This window comes from Phyllopteryx taeniolatus, chromosome 15 (genome assembly GCF_024500385.1).
Source record: "Phyllopteryx taeniolatus isolate TA_2022b chromosome 15, UOR_Ptae_1.2, whole genome shotgun sequence".
In the NCBI taxonomy this organism is placed as follows: domain Eukaryota; kingdom Metazoa; phylum Chordata; class Actinopteri; order Syngnathiformes; family Syngnathidae; genus Phyllopteryx; species Phyllopteryx taeniolatus.
Window position 1 is genome coordinate 22028967 of NC_084516.1, and position 27586 is coordinate 22056552.

A 27586-nucleotide genomic window follows, 5' to 3' on the forward strand; every position below is an offset into this window, starting at 1 on the left:
CAGGCTGGTTAAAGACACCCGGGAGTTCGTCCTTGCCTCCTCCTTCTGTGCCCGAGGTAAAACTTGACATCTGGCCCCAGCTGGTCTGCTGCGCCCCTTACCTATCCCGTGCCGCCCTTGGTCACACATCGCCTTGGACTTCGTTACCGGCCTACCCCCTCTGAAGGTAACACCATCATTCTTACCATCATTGACCGTTTTTCCAAGCGTGTCCATTACATACCCCTTCCCAAGTTGCCCTCTGCTTCGGAGACCGCTATCCTCCTATTTCTGCATGTATTTAAGCTCCAAGGCATCCCCGTTGACATCGTCTCGGACCAAGGTCCTCAGTTCTCTTCCCAGGTTTGGAAGGAGTTCTGTAAGGCGGTGGACGCAGCAGCCAATCTGTCCTCTGGTTACCATCTGCAATCTAACGGCCAGACGGACCGGGCAAATTAAAATCTGGAGTCTGCCCTATGCTGCGTGGCTGCACGCAACCCCCTCCTCCTGGACCACCTTTCTCCCGCGGGTAAAATATGCCCACAACTCCCTCACCAGCTCCGCCACAGGTATGTCTCCCTTTATGGCTTGTTATGGCTTCCGACCACCCCTGTTTAAGGAACAAGAAAACACTCTGGCGGTTCCTTCGGTGAGGGAGCACCTACGACGTGTATAATTCATTTGGAAGGAGGTCAGGGCTGCCTTGGGTTGTACAGCCGAAAGAAACAAGCGGTTGGCGGCTCTGCATCGCTCCCTTACGCCTGAATAAAAGGTGGGTCAGTCAGTTTGGCTCTCCAGACCGAATCACGCAAGATCACCCGCGCTTTATTGGTCCCTTTCCGATCAGTAAGATTATCAATCCCACAGCGGTTCAGTTGACGCTCCCTCAATCTCTCCAGATCCACCACGTGTCTCTGCTCAAGCCCGTCTCCACGAGCACCCTTAGTCTTAGTCAGTCTCTTGTCGTTTCAGTTCAACAAACCTGTGTAACCAATGACTACTAGTACGGGTCAGTGAACAATTCCTGGGGTACAATTCCCCAGGTGGGGTAGTCGGGCAGTTTTATTACTCTCCTCCTGGAGACCACACTAGCATGCAGCCAGCCAGCCCCCTTAAAACATAGTAGGCATACATTGTAAGTGGTAGATGTATGCATGAATTGTTATACTTCTTACGCTATTTGCCTGATTTGGATGTACAGTAAATACCCTCATATTGAAGCACATCATGTTCATTTCAATTTGAATCCATTGTGGTGGTGTTTAGAGCCAAAAAAAAAAATGAAAATAGTGTTTATGTCACATGAATACCTCATTGGACTTGAATTGCAATAAATAACTGGAAAAAGTGTGTTGTTCTAAAACGTTCGACCAGTTGTGTGTGTGCGCTTGCATGCAACTTAATGATCACATGCAGCTTTAACATACTAAATTAACTGAAGCAAACTAACATGCAAAAAAATGATATCTGCCTAAATCACAGGTTTATCGTGAAACATAATTTGGAAGGGGTCACAGCACAAGTATAGCTAATGAAACATGCACCAATTTAAAAAAAAAAGAAAAACCAGAGACAAGTAGAAATAGACGTACTGTAAAAGCTGGCCATTACATAGTTTTGGCAGCGATCACCAGTAAACTCATTTGGACACCTGATTAGGAGAAAAGAGAAACAGACAAGAAAAGACAGGGAGTTAGTTTATAAAAGTGAAGAAGAACCCACAATAGTCATCACTGGTGTTGGCAGGAAGGGCCAGCTAGACAAACATCTTGTGAGAATTTGGAAATTGGAGTTCAATTAACTTGGATTTTCGGGGGTTTATTTCAAGCAGATGACTGAAATGTGCATGTAAATAGGCAGCCGCTTAGGCTGAGTCTTTCTGGCAATATACTGTTGTTTTCAAATGAGGGGTGCTGTGAAACCCAACCCAAGAAATACATAGGCCCAGATACATAGGACTCCCAGAGACCACAGGAGGAGCCTCAGCCCCCTGCGGTCACTTGAGTCCCAGCGTTGTGAGACATTTGATCAAAAACGGAGATACAAATCACAATCTAGCGTTGTACGTGCAAGTGTTACCCTACAAGTTGGTGTCAGAGGGGTGTGCTGAATGAAAAATTAGTAGTGGCTTGAATGTTTTGCAGTGGCGGACACAATCATGGGATGTGATGAAGTGGAAGGTACATGCAAGTTTCAGTGCATTGTTGCTTTTAGAGACTGCATACGTCCTAAAACCAGATCACAGAACTTGGAAATTTAGCCATCATTGTTTATAAAAGAAAGATGAATTTCTCAACTTTTAAAAACATGAGGGTGGAACACCAGTAATGACATGTGGGACTGAATACAGTGGTCACATACGTTTTGGGTTTGAGACTTTCTTAAGCACAGCTTGTTCACATCGGTGCCCAGTGAATCCGGTCGAGCACCTGGTCGATGGGTAGAAAGGACAAGAGAATAACAGTACTGACATGTTACACACAGGACAAACAAGATGGACAAAAAAAAATTGAAAAAGACACAAGACCAAACAAAAACACTGATAATGGGAGTCAAATGTCAATTTCTCACTTCGTGAGCCACACGCGGCAGTGGACGTATAATCAAATGATTGAAGTAAGATCAGACAAATTACTATGTTGAAGTGCAAACTAGACAACTCAAGCACGGTTGGTCTGACAACACCAACCAGAAGTCTGCTCTGTTACACAATGCCTCACAAGCTGGCTTTCAAACCCCCGTCACACTTTCGACTTTACCAAGAAATCCGCACTGGACAATGAATGCATGAGATTACTCATACGCCACAGGAATGATAACATGCTAATATATGACAATTTCTGCAATAATTAAAAGGCGCAACTGTATATTTTTGCAATTGTTAGGACATATGATGGTGAGTGAGTTTGTTGTTTTTTGCTTCTCCTGTAAACTGCGGATCATCACCATCACTCGAGTCCAATAACAAAAAAAATCCCACCTCTTGAGCCAACCACTTACATCCTGCTGCTTTTTAGAAATAAATATTATAAGGGTCCATAAGGTGCCAGCTCCTTGGAAGATACATTTTGAATGCTGATTACATGAAGACAGTCACACAACAATATTTTAGGAGGACAACGTAATATACTGTAAGTGTTACTGGCATAGCCTGAGGCAGCTATTCAAGCAGAAGCTCTTGCCAGAGTATTGCAGCTTCTACAGCGGTACCACGGCTCCTCAGTCTCTAGGTAAGTTTACTCAATTCCTTGTCGTCGTTTTGACCTTCGTGTCCTTCCTTGTCCTCAGTGTATCCTCCGTGTCCCTCGCCGTCAAGCCAGTCACCCGTCCTCGTCACTCCCTGCCACGCATTTTCTGCCTCAACAACCCGCCAGCGCATCCCAAGGACCATCTACCTTTCCCTTTTCAATAAACTGTTCGTCACAACTTCTCAGCCTCTGCCTGCTCTTAGGTCCAGTCTGCATCCAATCGTGACAGAATACTCTGGCCACCATGGACCCAGCAACCCCGGAGGTGATAAAACATGCACTCACCCTCCAAGGCGTCCATATCGGACGACAGGACAAAGCACTACAGGAGATCATGGAAACAACCTCTCAGCCTCTGCCTGCTCTTGGGTCGAGTCTCTATCCGATCGTGACATGAAGCTCACAAGGCAAACCTAGTGAGCTCTATGAAGACTTACAGAGAAACAATGCTATAACACAATCCGTCTGAGGCACCTTCCTTTGCTTTTTCAACTCTGGTGCCAAACGAAAGACAACCAATTTGACCTCTCCAATGAAGGTCAAGCCTTCCCTTCTGATTACCGAACATGAGTTCTTTCCTAAAAACATCCCTTCTTCCTTTTGGTCAACTAAACCGATGTCTCCCTAACAACAGAGACTTTGCTCAAAGATGTCACAAGGACGGATTTTGGAGAAGAATGCTTTAGAATAAGCATTCTAAAATGTCACCTCTACTTGAAGAATAAGCCAAAACCAGGATAAAATTCAATACTAGCCCATGGTATGAGGGAATCTGGCTGAATGCCAACTGATCCACAGCTTGGAAGTTTTTGTGGTATCGGCCCAGTAATCTCAGCAAAGAAATGGTGTACTACCACAAGCAATTTCAGGTTTTTGGCAATAACCCATCACCTGTCGTTCCGTTCTTTGGCCTAGGGAGCAAAACACCAAGAGCATAGTAGTGACATATGATGTATTAACCATCCATGAACAGGATGTGAGACGCATCTTCAAACAACAAAAGATTAACAAAGCGGCAAGCCCGGACCACGTGTCCCCATCCTGCCTCAAAGTCTGCGCGGACCAGCTCGCTCCAGTCTTCACTCAGATCTTCAACAGATCTCTGGAACTGTGCGAAGTTCCATCCTGTTTCAAATGCTCCACCATCATCCCAGTCCCCAAGAAACCTGCAATCTCGGGTCTGAATGACTACAGGCCTGTCGCTTTGACATCTGTGGTCATGAAGTCCTTTGAACGTCTTGTGCTGGACCACCTCAAGAGTGTCACAGGTCCCCTGCTGGACCCCCTGCAGTTTGCCTACCAAGCGAACAGATCATGCAGTCAACATGGGACTGCACTTCATCCTAGAACACCTCGACAGTGCAGGGACCTACGCGAGGATCCTGTTCGTGGACTTCAGCTCAGCGTTCAACACCATCATCCCTGAACTCCTTTCATCCAAGCTTCTCCAGCTCAGCGTCTCACCTGCCATCTGCCAGTGGATTTACAGCTTTCTGACGGGCAAGACACAGCAGGTCAGGCTGGGGGAGGCCACCTCATCCACACGCAGCATCAGCACTGGGGCGCCCCAAGGTTGTGTCCTCTCTCCGCTGCTCTTCTCTCTCTCTACACGAACGACTCCACCTCAGCGAACCCGACTGTCAAACTCCTGAAGTTTACAGATGACACCACTTTCATCGGCCTCATCAAGGACGGTGACGAGTCTGCATATCGACAGGAAGCGGAGCGGCTGGAGCTGCGGTGCGGCCGACACAACCTGGAGCTGAACACGCTCGAGACTGTAGAGATGATCGTGGACTTCAGGAGGCATCCTTCGCCACAGCTGCCCCTCACGTTGTCCAGCTGCCTTGTGTCAACCGTCGAGACCTTCAAGTTCCTGGGAATTACAATCTCCCAGGACCTGAAGTGGGCGACCAACATCAACTCCATCCTCAAAAAGGCCCAGCAGAGGATGTACTTCCTGCGGCTTCTGAGAAAGCACGGCCTGCCACCGGAGCTGCTGAGACAGTTCTACACAGCAGTCATCGAATCAGTCCTGTGTTCTTCCATCACAGTCTGGTTTGGTGCTGCTACAAAAAAGGACAAACTCCGACTGCAACGGACAATCAAAACTGCTGAAAGGATTGTCGGTACCCCCCTACCCACCCTTGAGGACTTGCACGCTGCCAGAACTAAGACAAGGGCGTGCAAAATCCTCTCGGACCCTCCCCACCCCGGTCACCAGCTCTTCCAGCTCCTTCCCTCAGGTAGGCGCTACCGATCAATGCAAACTAGAACTAGTAGACATTCCAACAGCTTCTTCCCTCTTGCAATCAACTTCTTAAACAGCTAACCTATAATTCCATTACAACAAGCTGGCAATTTTTTGACTTGAGTTCGTTGTCACATTTCTGTATTATGTATTACTCGTGCACTCACTGTAGTTGTCTCGCCGTGCTGGACTATTTGCATATAGTGGCCACTCATGCCAGAGTAGCATCTGCTCCATTTGCACACTGATTGAGGAGTATCTGTAACATTTGCACAACCATTGTCCCAGATTATCGCACTACTCGTCACTTTAAACCGCATACACTCCTTGAAGTCTCAGTGCCCTTTGCACAATGGTCATTGCACCGGACTATTGCGATATTAGCCATTCGAACTGAGGACTCTGCATCTTTTTGCACAATTGTTTTTTGTCAATGTCTTTATGTCTCCAAAGTGTTCTGTAAATTGACTGTCTGTTGTACTCGAGCGGCTCCAACTACCGGAGACAAATTCCTTGTGTGTTTTGGACATACTTGGCACATAAAGATGATTCTGATTCTGATTGTAGAAAGAAATTTCTATGATGATGACGGCCTTTGCTCATTTGCCACTTAAGAGAGGCGTTCATGTTCTGCATCAGACACAGAAAATGTTACCTGTGTCAAGCATTAACCAGGAAACGATCTCTTCAAGTCGCTCAGAAGTAATGAATGCAGTTGGGTTTTTTGGGCTTGTGAAATCATGAAATGTTTGTCTCAGAATACATGTATTCCAGATGACAAATCTAAAGACTGGAGAAGATGGCAGGAATATCTGACAGCGCCGTAAGGTCAGTTAAGATCCCACAAAACTAGTGAACTTCCCCCACTTCCAAATTGTGTTAAGTTCCAGAAACAATGGCACAACAAAGATTCTTCTGATCAGACGACTAGAAACTAACTCAAGAACTTGATCTCCTTCATGGCAGAGGTCACTGCTATCGTAAATGTCGATAATAATTCCTGCTCAAAATGCACAGCCTGTTTCTTCGAGGATTCATTTAAATTCAATTAATTTACAACTACCATTGCAGTTTCTACAGGGGTTATGGTTAGTTGCAGGTGTTTCTTGGAGCCCTCTACTAGCCACCAGCCAGCAACAGCAAGTGAGGGCCCTATCTGGGGGATTCCCTACACGTTGTCATTGCAGTGTGTAAAGCAGTGCCATTGTTTTGTCATTGATCTCTTATCCCTTCACCTCAGGAGCCTATGCAATTGCCAGGTTGCCTGCACTGTTGGAGCATCGCTGCATATACACTATAGCTCGAATATCACTCAAGATCAAACCACCTGAATTCAGACTGAATTGCTAAAAACAGTGAAATAAATTGGACTGTGCACTTTTTATGTTTTCTTGTCCGCATGTCTATTAGTTAGCAGGCTACTTTCCTGGATGATTGAGAATGATGAACAGATGGGCAAAGCCATTGTGATTTTACGGCATACACAAGTCATTGATGCTACAGTGAAACGACAGTGAAAATACATTGCTTTAGCTCCAACTTTAGCCATGCTTTAGCAAGCATGGGCTGCCACCGGAGCTGCTGAGACAGTTCTACACAGCGGTCATCGAATCAGTCCTGTGTTCTTCCATCACAGTCTGGTTTGGTGCTGCTACAAAAAAGGACAAACTCCGACTGCAACGGACAATCAAAACTGCTGAAAGGATTGTCGGTACCCCCCTACCCACCCTTGAGGACTTGCACGCTGCCAGAACTAAGACAAGGGCGTGCAAAATCCTCTCGGACCCTCCCCACCCCGGTCACCAGCTCTTCCAGCTCCTTCCCTCAGGTAGGCGCTACCGATCAATGCAAACTAGAACTAGTAGACATTCCAACAGCTTCTTCCCTCTTGCAATCAACTTCTTAAACAGCTAACCTATAATTCCATTACAACAAGCTGGCAATTTTTTGACTTGAGTTCGTTGTCACATTTCTGTGGGGCCAATTATGTATTACTCGTGCACTCGCTGTAGTTGTCTCGCCGTGCTGCACTATTTGCATATAGTGGCCACTCATGCCAGAGTAGCATCTGCTCCATTTGCACACTGATTGAGGAGTATCTGTAACATTTGCACGACCATTGTCCCAGATTATCGCAGTACTCGTCACTTTAAACCGCATACACTCCTTGAAGTCTCAGTGCCCTTTGCACAATGGTCATTGCACCGGACTATTGCGATATTAGCCATTCGAACTGAGGACTCTGCATCTTTTTGCACAATTGTTGTTTGTTGTTGTTTTTTGTCAATGTCTTTATGTCTCCAAAGTGTTCTGTTGTACTAGAGCGGCTCCAACTACCGGAGACAAATTCCTTGTGTGTTTTGGACATACTTGGCAAATAAAGATGATTCTGATTCTGATTCTGATCCAACTTGATACGGATCATCACCAAAACTGAATACAGTAATCTCTCGTTTATTGCAGGGGTTAGGTTCCGCACCACCCCCGCAATAGGCGAAATACACAAAGTAGAGCCCACATATTTTTGGGGGAATATTTATACATATTTAAAGCTGCAAGAACCGCCCAGACTCTAGTTAATCTTACTTTTCAAGTGAGCAAAACTATTGGAACATGTGACTGATGGGTGTTTCTAGTTGCTCAGGTGTTGATTGCTTAAACATTAGATCGTGCTTGTTTTTGGCTTTGGGTTTCACCTGTGAAAACTGCATTTGCTATTAAGCAAACATGAAGACCAGAGAGCTGTCTATGGGAGAAAAGCAAACTATTGTGAAGCTGAGAGAAGAGGGAAAATCGATCAGCGCTATTGCACAAACATTGGGCAAAGCCAATACAACAAATTGGAATGTCCTGAAAGGAAGAAACTACTGGTGTACTGAGCAACAGACATCGAACAGGTCGGCCAGGGGTATCAACAGTAGTTGATGACAGAAACATTGTGAGAGCGGTAAAGAAACACCCCAAAGACAACAGTCAGTGACGTCACTGCCAACCTCCACAGGGCAGGAGTGAAGGTATCACAATCCATTGTTCGAAGAAGACTTCAAGAGAAGATATATATATACAGACCATACCACAAGATGCAAACCTCTCATCAGCAAAAAGAATCGGAAGGCCAGATTGGATTTTGTACAGAGACGAGTCACAAAAGTTTAGGGGATTGTATAATGATTACAACAAAGTCAGTTGACTTTTGCACAATGCTGTACAATTACAAATTAGTTTTCCAACTTCAGTCGACTTAAGTCTACTAAGACTGCTTAGTAATCTTCTAATAAAAGGTTAAACATACTTCACCACAAAACACAATGCCATAACATGTTCAGGCAAAATCTAGAATCTATCGTAGCTCATATCACATTTATTTTAATTTTTTTCATCAGACCAAATTATCCATAATTACCTGCTTGTACTCTTACAAACATCAACGGTACCTAAACTAAACCATTAAATCATCTCAGCAAAATTGTCACATCATCACTTCAGATAACAATATCAAACAATAAATATCCACTATTTTGCAATGTTGTAGAACTGTGAGACTGGCGTCAGGACAGCTCTTCGTTGTTGGAGGTGCGTAGCGAGGCTAAAAAAATGGGAGAGGGAGGGTCTTCAGGGAAGTTCTCAGGGACGTAGCTACTCTCTTCTGCTCATGTTCTTCAGTTTAATGTTCAGAGCAGTGCCATTCCAGCCCCGGTGGTTGCTCCCCAGGGGCCTGGTCTTCCTTTCGAAGCGCCAACAAGAGCAACTTAACGATCTCACCCGCGCAGTGGCTTCCTTGCGGGCCCCTCGATCTCCAGGTAGGCGGCTGGTCAATAATTCTGTGATCTTCTGTAGATGTCAGCAGCCTGGACATTATGCCCGTCAGTGCGACAGCGAAGGAGTCCCCTCGCATGCTCGTGCCCACTCTGTTACTGGGGTAGTTACTAATCTTCCCCATCCTTCCGTGTCCACTCAGTGGTCGGAAAACTGAAGCCCGCTGAGTTGTTCAGCCACAGCTCAGTAGGGAAATCTCCAGGCTCCATAGATGGTAAATTGGCTTGTCTTATATCATCTTGCCCAAGTATTACTATTCTGATGGGCGACGTCTCTTTGTCATGCCTGGTGGATACCGCGTCCATCGTGCCCATCATAACAGAAAGTTTCTTTTCGGGAACATTTTGCATCTTGGGATCATGGTCCTGTGGTCCTGTCATTGGCTACAGCTCTGAGCACCTAATGGCCTAGCCATTCCATATGTTGGCTATTTGGAGCTTGATGTGACCCTCTGTGAGAAGGTAATGTGCCACTGTGGGATATTGGTTGTCAAGGACCTTCCTGTAGCTGTGACTTCACCACCTGGAGTCTTGGGGATGACCATAACTCGTTGTTATCGAGATCTTTTTGGGACAAATCACCTTATGTGTTGTAGGCCCCTGACCCAGTCATTGAAGCCCTCCAGAAGTGCCATCAGGCTGTTGCCCAGAAGAAAAATATCTTACTGGTTCAGTTAAGGTGGAAGGAAAATGAGCCCTTCGTATCCCTGCTAGGGTAATGAAGATTGCATTTTGCGGATCAGGCTGTGCTGTTTGAACCCCCTGAGTCTGGTTTGCCAGCTGAATTGCTAGCATCTCCATTCCTAGTTCAAGTTGTCCGGGGTACAGTTTACATTCCGGTGGTTAATGTGGGAGCCACTGACATTCTTCTGTACCCACCGAATTGTCTTGGTACTCTTAGTGGCGTCCAAGTTGTAGGCTTGCCCATAGGGGTAACTGAGGTGAGGCCTACCATTGCTACGATCGCCTCTCAAGCAGCCACCAGTTTGACCTCGGGGGTGGCTCCACAAGTGGATTTTTCCATATTGACAGAAGAGGAGCAGGGTGAGGTGAGGTCTGTGTTGCAGGAGTACAGTTCTGTCTTTGCAATGCATGATGGAGACCTGGGCTGTTCCAACCTTATCTCCCATGACATCCCGCGGCTCATGCAAAGGATGTTTGGAGATCAGAAAGGACAGTCCCTCCTCCTGTACCTTTATGATATTATCATCTTCTCTTCCTCAGTTGCACATCGGCAGCGGCTGGAAGTGGTACTTGGCCGGCTCCAAAAAGAAGGCCTGAAGGTCAAACTGAAGAAACGCACCTTGTTTCAGAAAGAAGTGAAGTACCTGGACCATACAAGTGAGGGAGTCTCCACAGACTCCAAGAAAATTGAGGCTGTTTCCAAATGGAAACAGCCCTGTCATGTTACACTAATTTTTTGGGTTTTGCCCGCTACCATCTGGTTTTGTACAGGGTTTTGCGCAAGTGGGGCCATTTGGTTGAAAGAGAGGGTGTGTTTTATCAGTGAATTTTCCAGCCTGGTAGTGGGCGCGAACTCCTCCAGCTGGTTCTACATACATTCCTTAAGCAAGAGAACATGGTTCATTTACATCAGGAGCATGTTCACCAGGGCATTGATCGGACCACTGAACTGGTGCGTTGTTACTGCCTGGGAAGGTCATCAGACATCAAACGGTGGGTCCAGAAGTGTGAACGCTGCCAGGTCGCTAAAGACAGTGCCACATAGCTTCATGGGTCACTTGCTTGCCTAACAGCTAAATGAGATCTTGGCCATTGATTTCACCTTACTGGAACCCTCCTGCAATGGTGTTGAAAATTTCTTCATGACTGACGTTTTTAGCAAATACACAGTTGCAGTCCCTTTGGATCAATGAGCTGCGACTGTGGTCCAGGTTCTCCTCACCTTATAAGTTGGGTGCTCCAAGCCGCCTCTATACAACCAGGGTAGGAACTTCAAGAGTGCTTTGCTCCAGCACCTTTGTTGCTTGTATGAGGTTGGCAAGTTTCGCACTACCCCATACCATCCCGCGGGCAATGGGCGAGTGGTTAAACAGAACCCTTCACAACCTCCTACGCGGTCTTCCAGTTTCTAGGAAACGGGACTGGGTCTCTTGCCTGCCGAAGGTATTGTTTGCCTACAAGAACACACCTGACCAGAGACCAGGAGAGTCACCCATCTAGCGGATGTTTGGTAGAGCACCTCGGCTCCATACAGATTTTCTTCCAAGTCCCCAGGTGGCGTTGTCCTCTTTTTACTATAGTCCACTTTTCCACATGTGGTTAATAGAAAGTAACTGTAAAACCATTGTAAATGAGACATCACCAGCAAATAAAAATTGTATGAACAAGTATCGAATAGGAAAAAAGGCGATGGTATTGCTTCTATTTTTAAATCATTATTTCAGGGTAATAAAATTATACTGGGTGATTTTTACTGTAGCTATACGTCCTAAACGCGAGAACTTTGTGATGTGACCCCATTTGTGGTGACAGTTGCTTAGGGTGAGTTGTATAAGGTTGCGATCCAGTGAATATATGAGTCACACAAGGCAAATTTGTGAAGTACATTCAAAACAAAAGACCAGTTAACTTTGTCAAAAGCATTTTCTGCATCTAGTGAGAAGACAATACTTTTTAGATCATTGCGCTGAGACATACTTATTAGGTTTAATAATGGGATCACTTTCCATTACGATCGAAAATGTTAACAAAAGTGCATTCCACTACTAGTAAGTACAGTAAAAATTGTGACTAGCTATGTGTGAATATAATTTTCATAATACTGAATGAGGCGGCACGGTGAACGACTGGATAGAGCGTCTGTCTCACAGTTCTGAGGACCGGGGTTCAATCCCCGACCCCGCCTGTGTGGAGTTTGCATGTTCTGCGTGGGTTTTCTCCGCGCACTCCGGTTTCCTCCCACATCCCAAAAACATGCATGAATTGGAGACTCTAAATTGCCCGTAGGTGTGAATGTGAGTGCAAATGGTTGTTTGTTTATATGTGCCCTGCGATTGGCTGGCAACCAGTTCAGGGTGTACCCAGCCACCTGCCCGATGATAGCTGGGATAGGCTCCAGCACGCCTGCGACCCTAGTGAGGAGAAGCGGCTCAGAAAATGGATGGATGGATGACATTGGTGGAGCTCCGCCCTTTAATGAAACCTGTTTGGTCAGAATGTTTTAACGATGAGAGAATTCTTTGGCTAAATCCTTAGATATGATTTTGATGACCGCATTAATTAGTGACAGCGGTCAGTAATTAGCTGGATGAGTGGGGTCTTTCCCTGTTTCAGGAGTAGTTTTATTGCGGCTGTATTCATATGGCTTCTTGATAGGAATTTATCTTTGATCTCAAGCACCATTCTGAAAAATAGTGGTTCGAGTATACACCAGAAATTTTTATAGAACTCAGTGGAAAACCCATCATTGCCTGAAGCTCTACCTGTTGGCATATCATTTAAGGCCTTATGTGACTCTGCGAGGGTCAATGGGGCATTTAAAAACTCTTTACCTTCTTACGTTAATTGAGGGGTGTTTAGGTTCTTGAAAAAAAGGGAGGGGCATAAAGAAGGACAAAAGAAGTACCAAAGAGAAAGATAAGTAAAGAGAAAACAAGGGAAATGACCCATGTCAGTGAATGGATGGTGCAATAGGACGTGCGCAAATTACTACACGTATTTTCTACACTATATACCAAATATTCGCGCATACTTGAAATGAATAATCATCTATTAGAAGAGCCAAGGGGTGACTTTGGAATTACAGAACAGTTGACCGTCTGTGTATAGTTTGTCCAGAACCAGTGAGGCGTGTTTTCCTAGTTGCCTAGAGGGTACAAGAGTTTGCGTCGTTTGTTGATTTTGCGTGGAAACAGGTCATTCATCCCAAACTGTGTGCCCTTCAGTTCCCGTCCTTTTGAATTTACAAAGATTTACTGCTTTAAGCGGTGCTGAAAATGAATGAATGGATGGATAATCTCCTGGTGTAATAGATCGAGAAGTGATAGCTTCCTGTCAATGGAGGAGAGGACTTGAATATAGGCCCCGGGAGAACAAATTTGTAAATCTTCAGCGCTAGTAGAAGCGTTAGCCTTTAGTCTTTTCAGACATTTTCTTTTTGGATTAGTACGGTCGTCATGGTGGGCTCCGCTAGCTTGCATGAAGAAGCGATCGAAAGATCCGTCGATGAAATCTTCAAATGGTTCCACGATGGTATCTTGGCTTCAGCAGGAATTAGAAAAAAGTAATCGATGATAATCAGCCCCGTAATTGTCGCGGGGCCGCGACAATGTTTCCGGTTTGAGAACGCAGAGCGTTAAATTCTGGGCCGCCGACACAGCATGAGCCAATCTTGCACAACACAACATCATTAACAATGTAATTGTTTTGTCATTACCTGAGTTTAATCCAATGATTTGCACTGAAGTGAATCAGCCAGGGATGCATAGTCCGGACAGTAGCTGTTGACAGCCACCCTAAAGCGCACTTCCAAATGTTCATCAGTTAGGGTGGCACGGTACTTGGACTTAATGATCTTCATGTGGGAAAAGGCTGACTCACATAAATGAGTGGAGCCGAATAATGCAGTCAAAAAGGTAGCACATTTCCTCATGTTGCGGTACATTAGCTCTGTGAGTAAGTTCCAAAATTGTCCATGAGCTCTGGACTGTCAAAATCTCATCACTCCAGAAGAGTTCAGGTGAAACAGTGTTGCCATTTTTGATGCGAGTGAATCAACCTCAGGATCTTCCCGAAGCTTCGGTGGCGGCTTTCGCTTTTGAAGTATGTCGTGTGAAAAATAACTGCTGTCCGGACAACTGGAATTTTAGTTCCTTCACCTTTCTCTTTCTCAGCTCGCTTTTTTGGCGGGAAGTCAGTGTCCTATTTTCCATGCACAGTCCTAAAATGCCACTCCACATTTCCCTTCTTTGGGAATGCGATGGCAGACTGGCAGATGTGGCATACGCATTTCGAAAATGTCATCGTGAAAAAATACTCCTCCTCCCATTCCATATGAAAGTGGTAAGTTTTTGTCTTCTTACTTGGTCCAGCTCCCCCACTCATTTTTATACCCTTTCTTAAGTTTAAGAGAAAACACCGAGATAAAAATTGGAGGTAACTCACTGACTAGCTTATTAGTTTTGACACACTTAGCGCCGTTGTTTGCGCATGTGCGTGACAACAATTTCTGAAATCATCAGTAAGAACATCAAGAATACTTGCACTCTATTTGCTGTGATTGACAAGCCCCCCCCCAGCCCTGAATCAGATAGCGCCAGAACTCCTCACAGCAAATAAATGCAATGAATTTGCTTATTTTAGCGAAAAACTACAATCCATCAGGTTAAATACAGTATCAGCACAAATCATCAAATTGATAAAATGATGCTACATTTGAAGCCACCAAGGAAAAACTATGTTACCATGTCTGATACAGTTGACCAAAAAAACTGCAGCGAAAAGGGTTCAGCAGCTGAAACCATCAATGAGCTGCCTTGACACAAGACCGTCTGACTTTTTCAAAATTATTGCGAAGTCTGTGCTAGCTGGCTAGCATATGGCGTACGCTCAAATCCACAAAACCTCCGACACACAAAAATATCCAGGGGCATCACGTAGAAAAGGTGCGTACGTTCTTTTTCACGGCAGAGGTCAGATGTATCGTTTTCTGGATTTGAGCGTACGCCATGTTTCAGTAGGAAATCCACGCAAGTCTTTGTACATGAGACCCCAGATGCATGAATCCAAGCACATTTCCGTCGTACATCCCAATCAACGTAGAATTGAGCGCGCATGTTGGAGTAGCCGCCCCCTCCCTGTCCACGCCCACATTTAAATATGCAAATGATATTCGGTGCTGGGAGCACATGTGGCTGACTCTGATCACCCCACAAGGTAAATACCATTCATTTTTTATAACTCACAACTAATGTGTTCGTACAGTAACCTACACTCAGCCCTGTGAGAGAAAGGTTCCTGCGCAAATGTTGTATTTATGGTATTTGTCATAAATCTTTTGAATTCAAATAGAAGCACATCGGCATACCAAAGAGGATATCAAAAATGTCGACTCCTGTTTGATTACTCAATTGATTATTTGGATACACAGGAGAGGACACGCAGTCGCAGCCACGTGCTACATGTTCGGGGGATTCGTCCACCGTCCCCGGTGTCTCTAGTGCAGTGATTCTCAACATTAGTGTGCCGTGGGAAATTCTTAATTTTTTCATTCATTTCATAAACTGGTTAACAAGTGAGTTCAAAGTCCGTGCTTCTTTGACATTGTTGAAATCGTTGTTGTTGTTGCCGGCCATGAATTGTTCATCAGTGCTAAGTGTTCATGTGTCTCTGATGTGCCGATTTATTCGAACAGTTTCCCAGCATCACCTCTAAGTTTTTACATTTCCACAGTCATTTCACTCTTGATCCAGCTGAACTTTGCCCTGAAAAAGAATGTACGCCACATTTTTGTGGGTACGCACCTTTTGTAAATGAGGCCCCAGGACTCAGGAGTCGGGAGAAAAGAGGACTTAGACTTCTTAAAATAAATACTAAGGCCACGTTAAATTCCAAAATTAAACAAATGAACTGACTCAAGGGTCAGTTCTTGGACCCCTACTGTTCAGCCTTTATATGCTACCCTTGCGTCAAATTCTTCAGAACCTTAATGTTCACGATCATAGCTATGTACTGTAGATGACACACGGTTATATCTAGCAGTGTCTCCAGATGACGACAGTTCAATTTCAGTGTTGTGTCACTGTCTAAATCAGATAAATACCTGGATGAGCCAAAACGTTCTTCAATTAAACCACAACAAAACTGGGATAATTGTTTTTGGAAGTAAAGAAAAGAGGATGACTGTTAGTTAACACCTGGAGTCACTCTCTTTAAAAACCAGAGGCCAAGTCCGAAACCTTGGTGTACTGATAGATTCCGACATGACTTTCAACAGTCATATCAAATCAATTACTAAAACAGCCTTCTACCAGCTGAAGAACATACCCGGAGCCAAGCAGACCAGAAGAAACTCATCCATGCTTTTATCTCAAGTAGACTTGACTAGTGTAATGGTCTTCTGATTGGAGTCCCCCAAAAGAGCATTAAACAGCTGCAGCTCATTCAGAATGCTGCAGCTCGGGTTCGGATTCAGTCTTTACACTGGCTCCCAGTCAGCTTTAGAATAGATTTGAAAGTTCTGATTCTGGTCTATAAATCACAATCAGGTTTAGGTCCTGAATACATGCAAGGAATCCAAATTGAATATAAATCCAGTAGGGCTGTAAAATCGACAGATAGTGGAGCACAGAGTCCAAAGCAAACACGGTGAAGCAGCAAAGGCAGAAGCTCCCCGCAACTCTGTAGTTTTCTTCCTCGTCTCTTTGGATCAGTGACAATTGCGAGTGGAACCGCTCGAGGTCATTGGCAAGAGTGTGAAATGAATTGTAGCTTGACAGCGAGAGTACGGCGCAACAAACAAAAAACAAAAATAGCCGAGCCATCACACACGCGGAAAAGCTTGAATCAAAGCCGGTGTCGTACGTTCCGTGTCCTTACCTGCACAAAAATTTGGTACTGCCAGGCATGATTTCCAGGGTAAAGCACTCCCCTCCATTAACACAGTAGTTCTTCTGGCTGTCACTACAGCGCGTCACATGACTGGAAGTCTTTGCTGTCGTGGTGGTGCTGGTGGAAGCTGCAGAAGACAGCCAGAAAAATAGAATGAAGCAGGACGCGTACTGTATGCAGTTCATTCGACGTCCAGCGTCAGCTGACACTGGACCTTCGATGATAGACACGAGCGGACTTTCAAAATGAATTTCTTCCTGAATTTATTCGTACGGATTAAAATATCAACATACTGTGCAATGAAATACTACTAATGACTTGTTTAGGTATGTATGCACAGTACAGTGCTTCCAAAGCGATGTAAAAAAAAAAATTGTCAGAAGAGGGCGTCTCTAATCTACTGTCTCTCCATTTCTCTGTTGGCGGAGCCATGAAGGTGACTTTCTCACCTAACCTCCAAATTTAAAAACCAAAAAAAAAGACGACTCACTCAAGCCACTCTGCTTTTCTCATTAGATGGATGGTTTTCAGTTTCAAGTTCAAGATGACAATTATGGCAACCCAACAGAGAAGCGAGGTATGACTTGGCAGGAAGCAAAGGACAGCAAATCCCTTATGTTGTCTGACTTATCTCGCTGTCTCTCTATTATTATTATTATTAAGTCCTCAATACATGTCAAGAGGGGGGCACAGTTTATTTGCCCTTTTAAAACGGATCGATAGGACATTTTCCGTTGTTCTATGAAAATGCTATGCTATGACTTCCTTTTTCTCACTTTATTTCTGAAGTGACATTAAACAGACCGATCCCAAATAAGAATTTGCATCCAGTCGTGCTGCAATTAGTAATCGAGTCTTAAAAGTCGATTGGAATAATCAAGTATAAGGATCTAATGTAGTATTGCTTGGTTAAAGAGCAACTATGAATACGCGAGAAAAAAAAAATGAGACTTTTCCCTTACTAATGAAAGGCCAATTGTTTTTCCTCTTTTAGATAATCGACAGTATTTATTCGATCGGTAAAAAAAGAAATACAAGACTGATTGTTGAGAACACTACACTGGCGAAACCAAACCATAACGATCAGGAAGCCTGGACAGCACACGGCCGGTCCGCCGCGTAACGAGTTGCGTGATCGCTGACAAAGCTAGCTGCTAATGCTAACGAAAACAAGCATACGTCGAGCCGCGCAATCCCCACAATGCAATGTGGATTTTTTGCAACAATTAATGTCCTTATTGTTACTTTGTCGTTGTCGTTTCTGTGCACGTTAACAGTGGTCCTTGGAGTGCGTACTTGATTTAACTGTCACATTTACTGCTGATTTATGTGGTGCGGTTTATTATTTTTCCCATGAAACCATTACTAGTAGTGTAGTAATGTGTGAAAGAATGACGTCTTAGTCAATTCCTTTACAAGGGATAACAAGACCTGACTATAGCAATAATAGCGTGGTACACTTTGACCTAATTAATAATCAGTAAGATCTGCAGCATTAAGTTGTCACAGTTCAGATTTGACCCATATAGCTGTAGAAAGACAACCTACAAATTATGGTTTCTCCGTGCTTTGGTCAAAGTAACAAGACTTTTCAACGCAGTGGGTTCGAGAACAAGTGGAGTCATGAGTCATTGCCGTTCAAGTCCAAGTCGAGTTCCAAGTCTCGTCACATATTGTCAAGTCGAGTCTAAAGTCATCAAGTTCATGACTCCAGTTAAGTCTTGAGTGACTTGAGTCCACATGTCTGGAGAAAGGACATTGATAATTTTGTATTCCTTGAAGCTCTGGCTAATTATATTAGCAAAATATTTTATTTGTCCTGGAAGTCCTGGAAATAAAAACGAACTTTAGTTCGAAAACCGTTCTTTGACGCCAGAATGAGCGTGTTCTCAGTAATGTTCATCAAGCAGAAATGAACTAAGTTCAGTTCACGTTTGCCCAAAATATGAACTAGTTTATGAACTTTCGTTCATTGAACTTGTTCAGGTACAACACTGATCTATGAGCTATTTTCAGAATGGTTCCGCGGGCTACTCATGTGGCCCTGGTGCCCGCGCAGTCCAGACTTTGACTAGGCCACTCCAAAACCTTCATTTTATTTTTTTTAAGCCATTCAGAAGTACTCTGAACGGCTTACTCGCTGGTATGTTTCGGATTGTTGTGCTGCTGTAGAACCCAAGTGCGCTGGGGCTTGAGGTCACAAACTGATGGTCGAACATTTTTCTTCAGGGTTTTCTGTTAAAGAGCAAAATTCATGGTTCCATCAATCACAGTAAGTTGTCCAGGTCCTGAAGGAGCTAAGCAGCCCAAGACTATCACACTGCCACCACCATGTCGGACTGTCGGTATGATGTTCTTCTGAAATGCCAGCTGTTCTTCATTCACGCCAGCTGTAACGAGACACACACCTTCCAAAAAGCTCAACTTTTATCTCATCAATCCATATAATATTCTCCCAAAAGTCTTGGGAATCACTCAAATTACCGTTACTTTTTTCCTAGAGGACCAGGTAGCTTTGAATAGTATTTTTATTTCCCTTAGTAAATAAACTCACCACTTAGAAAGTTTACTTGGGTTATCTTTGTCTGATATATACATTTGTTTGAGCACCGCCAACATTAAAGTGGGGAAACTGAGAAGAGAGCAAATGCCTCTGGCAAAGAGGCGGGGCACACCCTGAACCGGTCGCCAGCCAATCGCTTGGCACATAGAAACAAACAAGCATTCGCACTCACATTCACACCTACGGACAATTTAGCGTATTCAATTAACCGACCATAAATGTTTTTGAGATGTAGGAGGAAACCGGAGCACCCGGAGAAAAGCCACACGGGCATGAGGACAACATGCAAAACCCACACAGGCGAGGCCAGATTTGAACCCGAGTCCTCAGAACTGTGAGGCAGATGTGCTAACCAGTTACCCACCAGACGGGCTGGCAAACAAACCACCATTTCCCAAAGGATCATTTCTCCTCCTCCAAGGATCCCATTCGATTGCTTGTCATACCTTCTCCACATCGTTGTCACTCCTTCTCACTCGATGTAGTCTTCTCCCTGGCCTGAGATGCTTTTCATCTCCCGTCTCTTCCTCCTTCTCTCTCTCTCTCTGACCTGTGTGACCCTCAGCCTTCACTCAACTACATTTCTTCTCTGAGCCTCGATGCAAATGTTTTCGCTCTGGGGGCTGTGAGGAACCACGTGTTCATGCACGCTGCACAATCAGCAAGTAGCTTTTGAGGAGGTGCCATTTTTTTTTTTTTCTCGGCAGGACCATCCTACTCCCTTTTACTCTCTGGTCTCTCTCTATACCAAAGAGCATTTTGTTTCTTAAAAAGAAGTTTCTTGATGTCTCTGGCTGTTTCCTTACATAAATGGGTTTCCCTTTCTGTAATTCCGAGCCAATTGTGGTCTGTCTGACTGGCCGACTTCATCAATCACTCACATCTGTTATATGAGGCCTTGTAAAAGTGTCTTTGAGGCCAAAAAAAAAACAAAAACCTGACCTTTCATTAGCTAAGTACGTATATGGTAATGTGTTCATCAATTTGAAGGGTCAACTTTATTCATCCCAAAGGGGAATTTGAGCATCAGAGTAGATTATGTAGAGTCATTCGAGTGCAGCTCTGTTGAGAATGTGAAAGCGAGTGTGGCAGACAGAGGTAACGCATGAGCAACGTCTACTGTTGCAATATTGGGGTGTGGCTCAGTCTCAGCCACATTTGGAGAGACCGCGTCCACTGGCTCTTAAAATACAAAGAAGTCTAATAGACTATTGTGATAAATGATTCGAAAGAACCAAAATTTTGCTGGAATACAATATCGGGCTCGCTATGTCAGTCAGTTACAATTGGTATAGTAGGATAGAGCACCTCAAAACATACACAGAAATCAGAATCCAGATTTGCATTTCATTTGTTGTCGGTTGAGAAAAAATATTTTTTTTGGTTGAGGACTCATTCAAAACCGAGTCCTCAAGCAAGAAGACAAATTATGGTTGAGTCCTCAACCAAGAAGACACCTTATGAAGAAGACAAATTATGCACTCAGGTTTCCCTTGCCCGGACGCGGGTCACCGGGGCCCCCCTCTGGAGCCAGGCCTGGAGTTGGGGCTCGGAGGAGAGCGCCCAGTGGCCGGGCCTGCACCCATGGGGCCCAGCCGGGCACAGCCCGAAAGGGTAACGTGGGTCCCCCTTCCCGTGGGCTCACCACACGTGGGAGGGGCCATAGGGGTCGGGTGCAGTGCGAGCCGGGCGGTGGCCGAAGTCGGGGACCTTGGCGATCCGACTCCCGGCTACAGAAGCTGGCTCTAGGGACGTGGAATGTCACCTCTCTGGCAGGGAAGGAGTCCGAGCTGGTGTGTGAGGTCGAGAGTTTCCGACTAGATATAGTCGGAATCGCTTCCACGCACAGCTTGGGCTCTGGAACCAGTCCTCTCGAGAGGGGTTGGACTCTCTTCCACTCTGGAGTTGCCCACGGTGAGAGGCGCCGAGCAGGTGTGGGTATACTTATTGCTCCCCGGCGCGGCGCCTGTACGTTGGGGTTCACCCCGGTGGACGAGAGGGTAGCCTCCCTCCGCCTTCTGGTGGGGGGACGGGTCCTGACTGTTGTTTGTGCCTCTGCACCAAACACCAGTTCAGAGTACCCACCCTTTTTGGAGTCCTTAGAGGGGGTGCTGGAGAGTGCTCCCGCTGGGGACTCCATCATTCTGCTGGGGGACTTCAATGCTCACGTGGGCAATGACAGTGAGACCTGAAACGGCGTGATTGAACGGCCCCCCCGATCAGAACCCGAGCGGTGTTCTGTTATTGGACTTCTGTGCTCGTCACGGATTGTCCATAACGAACACCATGTTCAAGCATGAGGGTGTCCACACGTGCACTTGGCACCAGGAAACCCTAGGTCGCAGTTCGATGATCGACTTTGTGGTCGTGTCATCGGACTTTCACCCGCATGTCTTGGACACTCGGGTAAAGAGAGGGGCGGAGCTGTCAACTGATCACCACCTGTTAGTGAGTTGGCACCGATGGTGGGGTAAGAGGCCGGTCCGACGTGGCAGGCCCAAACGTATTGTGAGGGTTTGCTGGGAACGTCTGGCGGAATCCCCTGTCAGAAGGAGTTTCAACTCCCACCTCCGACAGAACTTTGCTCATGTTCCGGGGGAGGCGGGGGACATCGAGTCCGAGTGGACCATGTTCCGCGCCTCCATTGCTGAGGCGGCCGACCGGACCTGTGGCCGTAAGGTGGTCGGTGCCTGTCGTGGCGGCAATCCTCGAACACGTTGGTGGACACCAATGGTGAGGAATGCCGTCAAGCTGAAGAATGAGTCCTATCGGGCCTTTTTGGCCTGTGGGACTCCTGAGGCAGCTGTTGGGTACCGGCTGCCCAAGCGGAATGCAGCTTTGGTTGTAGCTGAAGCAAAAACTCGGGCATGGGTGGAGTTCGGTGAGGCCATGGAGAAAGACTTCTGGACGGCTTCGAGGAAATTCTGGTCCACCATCCGACGTCTCAGGAGGGGAAAGCAGTGCACCATCAACACTGTGTATAGTGGGGGTGGGGCGCTGCTGACCTCGACTCGGGACGTTGTGAGCCGGTGGGGAGAATACTACGAAGACCTCCTCAATTCCACCGACACGCCTTCCCATGAGGGAGCAGAGTCGGGGTTCTCTGAGGCGGGCTCTCCTATCTCTGGGGTTGAGGTCACCGAGGTGGTTAAAAAGCTCCTCGGTGGCAAGGCCCCGGGGGTGGATGAGATTCGCCTGGAGTTCCTCAAGGCTCTGGATGTTGCCGGGCTGTCCTGGTTGACACGCCTCTGCAACATCGCGTGGACATCGGGGACAGTGCCTCTGGATTGGCAGACTGGGGTGGTGGTCCCTCTTTTTAACACCAGAGGGTGTGTTCCAACTACAGGTGGATCACAGTCCTCAGCCTCCCTGGTGTGGTCTATTCAGGGGTGCTGTAGAGGAGGGTCCGTCGGGAAGTTGAATCCCAGATTCAGGAGGAGCAGTGTGGTTTTCGTCCTGGCCGTGGAACAGTGGACCAGCTCTACACCCTTGGCAGGGTCCTCGAGGGTGCGTGGGAGTTCGCCCAACCAGTGTACAAGTGTTTTGTGGACTTGGAGAAGGCATTCGACCGTGCCCCTCGGGTGGTCCTGTGGAAGGTCCTATGGGGTACCGAACCCCCTGATACGGGCTGTTCGGTCCCTGAAGACCGGAGTCAGAGTTTGGTTCGCATATCCGGCAGTAAGTCGGACACGTTTCCGGTGAGGGTTGGACTCCGCCAAGGCTGCCCTTTGTCACCGATTCTGTTCATAACTTTTATGGACAGAATTTCTTGGCGCAGCCGAGGCGTCGAGGGGGTCCGGTTTGGTGGCCTCAGTATTGCATCTCTGCTTTTTGCAGATGATGTGGTTCTGTTGGCTTCATCAAGCCGTGACCTCCAACTCTCATTGGAGCAGTTCGCAGCAGAGTGTGAAGCGGCTGGGATGAGAATCAGCACCTCCAAATCTGAGACGGTGGTCCTCAGTCGGAAAAGGGTGGCGTGCCCTCTCCAGGTCAGGGATGAGATCTTGCCCCAAGTGGAGGAGTTCAAGTATCTTGGGGTCTTGTTCACGAGTGAGGGAAGAATGGAACAGGAGATCGACAGGCGGATCGGTTCAGCGTCTGCAGTGATGCGGACTTTGTATCGATCCGTTGTGGTAAAGAAGGAGCTAAGCCGAAAGGCGAAGCTCTCGATTTACCGGTCGATCTACGTTCCTACCCTCATCTACGACCCACAGCTCGTGACCGAAAGAACAAGATCTCGGATACGAGCGGCCGAAATGAGTTTCCTCCGCAGGGTGTCCGGGCTCTCCCTTGGCGATAGGGTGAGAAGCTCGGTCATCCGGGAGGATCTCAGAGTAGAGCCGTTGCTCCTTCACACCGAGAGGAGCCAGATGAGGTGGCTGGGGCATCTGATTCAGATTGCCTCCCCGGTGAGGTGTTCCGGCCACGTCCCACCGGGAGGAGACCCCGGGGACGACCCAGGACACGCTGGAGAGGCTACATCCTTCGGCTGGCCTGGGAACGCCTCGGGATCCCCCCGGAAGAGATGGATGAAGTGGCTGGGGAAAGGGAAGTCTGGGCGTCCCTGCTCAAGCTACTGCCCCCGCGACCCGACCTCGGATAAGCGGTAGAAGATGGATGGATGGATACTTTCCAAACCAAGTGTCATTATGACTCCTCAGCATAATTACATCCCGAGTGTGCTGTGAGTAAACTTTGTCGCCCAAAACAATATTTCCATACAGACAATAGAATCGTACGATGAGCAATGTCATATCATGACCTTGACATATTCAAGATAATCTCATTATTCTCACATACTCACCATATGCTGTATCTTGACATTACATTTGGAAGACAAAGCAAGAACATTGGCAGGAAACCTTTTTAACTGTCATGTTTAGTCATCATAGTAACAGTACAAGGGGTAATCTTTCACCTGCATGACTCTTGGTTTCGCCATGTGGGTATTGAAGTCAGACAAGTGAATCAAAGGCGCTATTTATCTTCGTTTTACAGATAATAACGTTCACAGCGCTCGTTCCCTCAGAAATGTCCAAGACAAGTTCATTCTTGCCAAGGTGGTTGTGGTAAACAATGAGAGGGGGAGGCAACAGATTCCAAAGAGGTGACAAATGGGACCGTTGTGAAACCCTGGCGTACCTGACAGCGACTGAGATGACAAATTTGTTGGAAAACCCCAGTGAAGAAATGTGACTTCTTACCCTACTTGGACGGGGGAATTTTGAAGCCCGCCCCCCAAAAATATCAATGAACAGAAGTGCATGACAGTGGCCGAGGGCATAGAGATTCGCGGTGGACACTGAATCGTAGTGTGAACGGAGATGGTGACGGCACCCCCACCCCACCTGCCGATGAATATTTTCTGATCGAGATACCCCGTGGTCGACTCGTTTCCGATCGTGACGCTCTTTCGGCCCGCGCAAAAATAAAGGCATTTCCAGCCTTTTTCATGGACAACCCCAATTCCGTTGACGAAAAAACAGAATACAGAATCCGATCATCAACATCCCGAAAACATGCATGCTAGGTTGATTGACAGCTCTAAATTGCCCGTAGGTGTGAACGTGCGTGCGAATGGTTGTTTGTTTGTATGCGCCCTGCGATGGGCTGGCGACCGGTTCAGGGCGTACCCCGCCTCACGCCCAAAGATAGCTGGGATAGGCGCCAGCATGCCGAGCGACCCTGGCGAAGATAAGCGGTATGGAAAAACGGATGCAGCGATGCTCGCTGTTCAAGAACATTTCATTTATTTTGCGATAAGATGGGAAGTCGGACAACAGCAGATGAAGGATGTACGAGGAAGGAAAGCAATCTCTCATGCAACATCATGTTCCCAACACGATGATGGCAGTGTTGGCAGTACGGCGTGGGCACGTACAATCGAACTGCTGCAGCAACTCAACAGTCTCACTGGTGTTTATCGGCGCTGTGCCCGCTGACAGAAGTAACAAGATTCATTCTGAGGCATGCTGGGCTCTGTGTTTACATTCCCTTGAATGTTACACAACTGATAGGATGGTGCGTAACAGTATAATTGGAGTAATCAAGTACAACTACTTAGTTACTCGACTGAAGTATCGGTACGACGAGAGCATTTCTTTTGACATTTACATTCTACTTTACGTTGTCAAAACAGGTTTGCTACTTGGCGACGACACAACGTCAACGTCACAAGATGTCAATAATTGAGCGATGTCAATGTCCATTTTTTCCCCAGAGATTTGTTTGATTTGTTTTTTTTTTAAATGCCATTCGTCTGGCGACTGTACTTTTCCACTTGGACTGAAGTGAATGAATTGATTTTTTTGTTTGTTTACACAAGTAATCTGTACTTTTACTTCGGTACAGCGCTTTTGCCACCTTCGGTCACCTGATCTCAAGCCAGCGGCGCTCGAACATGTGTTCATTTAGGTGACCGCAGCGAAGGCCTGGCAAAGCGTCTCCGGGGAGACTCGTGTATGAAAACACATGAAAAATTCAGCATGGAAATGGTCTATTTAGAATGATGTCAATTATTCAAATACTTTTGAGCCCCTGAAAATGGATGTGTTCTACATAAAACTTGTTGTAATTGCGGCATATTTTTGTCAAACTGAGCAAAGTTGTGAGTCTACACTAGACACTGAAACAATACCGTCAATATGTATTGATGGTTTGAATGCGCATTCACTGTTGTGGTGGAGAGAGGCTCAATTGTAAGAGCTCGCTCTGCCTTTCGAAACACTTCTTGTGCCTAAAGCAGCCTTTTCCAACCTGCGTCGGTTTTTGACGAGTCAGTGATGAGCAGAGTAAAACGCCGGCAGCTCCTTGACTGATGACCAAGCGGGCATTTCAATTTTGAGATATTTTAGGCCTGTAAATTTGGAGCATTTCAAGACCCCCCAATCGTAATACAACCCGCCTAAGTGGCTATTGCTGAAATTGACCCATATTTAGCGGGTTGTAAATGTCGAACCCCGATAATCATCTACTGTATATATTATTTTCATCCATCTATTGATTTTCATTGTTAATTGTTCACCAGTCGTTGCTGCGTTCACAAATCGGTTACAGCGGCATCCCCCCCCCAAAAAAACGGTTATTTCATTTATTTGACATGAATTCAGTCATACCTGGAGGCCTCCCATTCATTCATACATTGCACCATTGCAGTCATTCTCCAGCGTAAAATTAAATACAAGCATTCAATATTTTGCAGCGAAAGCTGCAAGGAATTGGGGGAAAAAAAAAAAAGAAAAAAAAAAAAAAAACGTTTATTTTTGGAATGGTGAACTTACTTCAACATTTTGAATTATGAACGATGAACTAAATTAGTTCATTTTTGGAACGGTGAACTTCAAACATTTTGAATTATGAACGATGAACTAAATCAGTTCATTTTTGGAACGGTGAACTTACTTCAACATTTTGAATTATGAGCGATGAACTAAATTAGTTCATTTTTGGAACGGTGAACTTCAAACATTTTGAATTATGAACGATGAACTAAATCAGTTCATTTTTGGAACGGTGAACTTACTTCAACATTTTGAATTATGAACGATGAACTAAATTAGTTCATTTTTGGAACGGTGAACTTCAAACATTTTGAATTATGAACGATGAACTAAATCAGTTCATTTTTGGAACGGTGAACTTACTTCAAACATTTTGAATTATGAACGATGAACTAAATCAGTTCATTTTTGGAACGGTGAACTTACTTCAACATTTTGAATTATGAGTGATGAACTAAATCAGTTCATTTTTGGAACGGTGAACCTACTTCAACATTTTGAATTATGAACGATGAACTAAATCAGTTCTTTTTTGGAACGGTGAACTGAACTTTGAACTAGTTTGCCTAGAAAACGAACTTTCCCAACACTGATGATGATGATGATGATGATGATTCCTCTTCGTGTGGCACGGTGGTCCATTTTGAACAACTACTCTTGTAACGGGTAATCCAGTTTATTGCTTTATAAAGCTCGACGGATGCTTATGACAAAGCTAAAAGAAGCTAAGAGAGGTTGTGCGTTAAAAAGGTAAAAATCAAAATTCCCTATTAGCGTTTAAAGAAAGTCCATTTTGCCGGGATGCAATTTTGCGTCCGATAGCGGCCACCCGAGCTGCCGTCTTTACGTCAGCCACGTAATAAATCGACATGAACGCG

At 45.7% G+C, this 27586-nt stretch overlaps 1 protein-coding gene across 6 annotated transcripts in view; it reads right to left on the reverse strand.

Moving 5' to 3' along the window:
- Nucleotides 1-27586, reverse strand: part of nrg1 (neuregulin 1) — a 49568-nt gene that overhangs the window by 18364 nt on the left and 3618 nt on the right. For all 6 annotated transcript variants that reach the window (XM_061747866.1, XM_061747868.1, XM_061747865.1 and 3 more), the window contains exons 3-4: nucleotides 16854-16992; nucleotides 1572-1630 (exon numbers count right to left, since the gene is read on the reverse strand). In XM_061747866.1, coding sequence (XP_061603850.1) covers nucleotides 1572-1630; nucleotides 16854-16992 — 198 coding nt within the window. The remainder of the gene's footprint in view (nucleotides 1-1571; nucleotides 1631-16853; nucleotides 16993-27586) is intronic.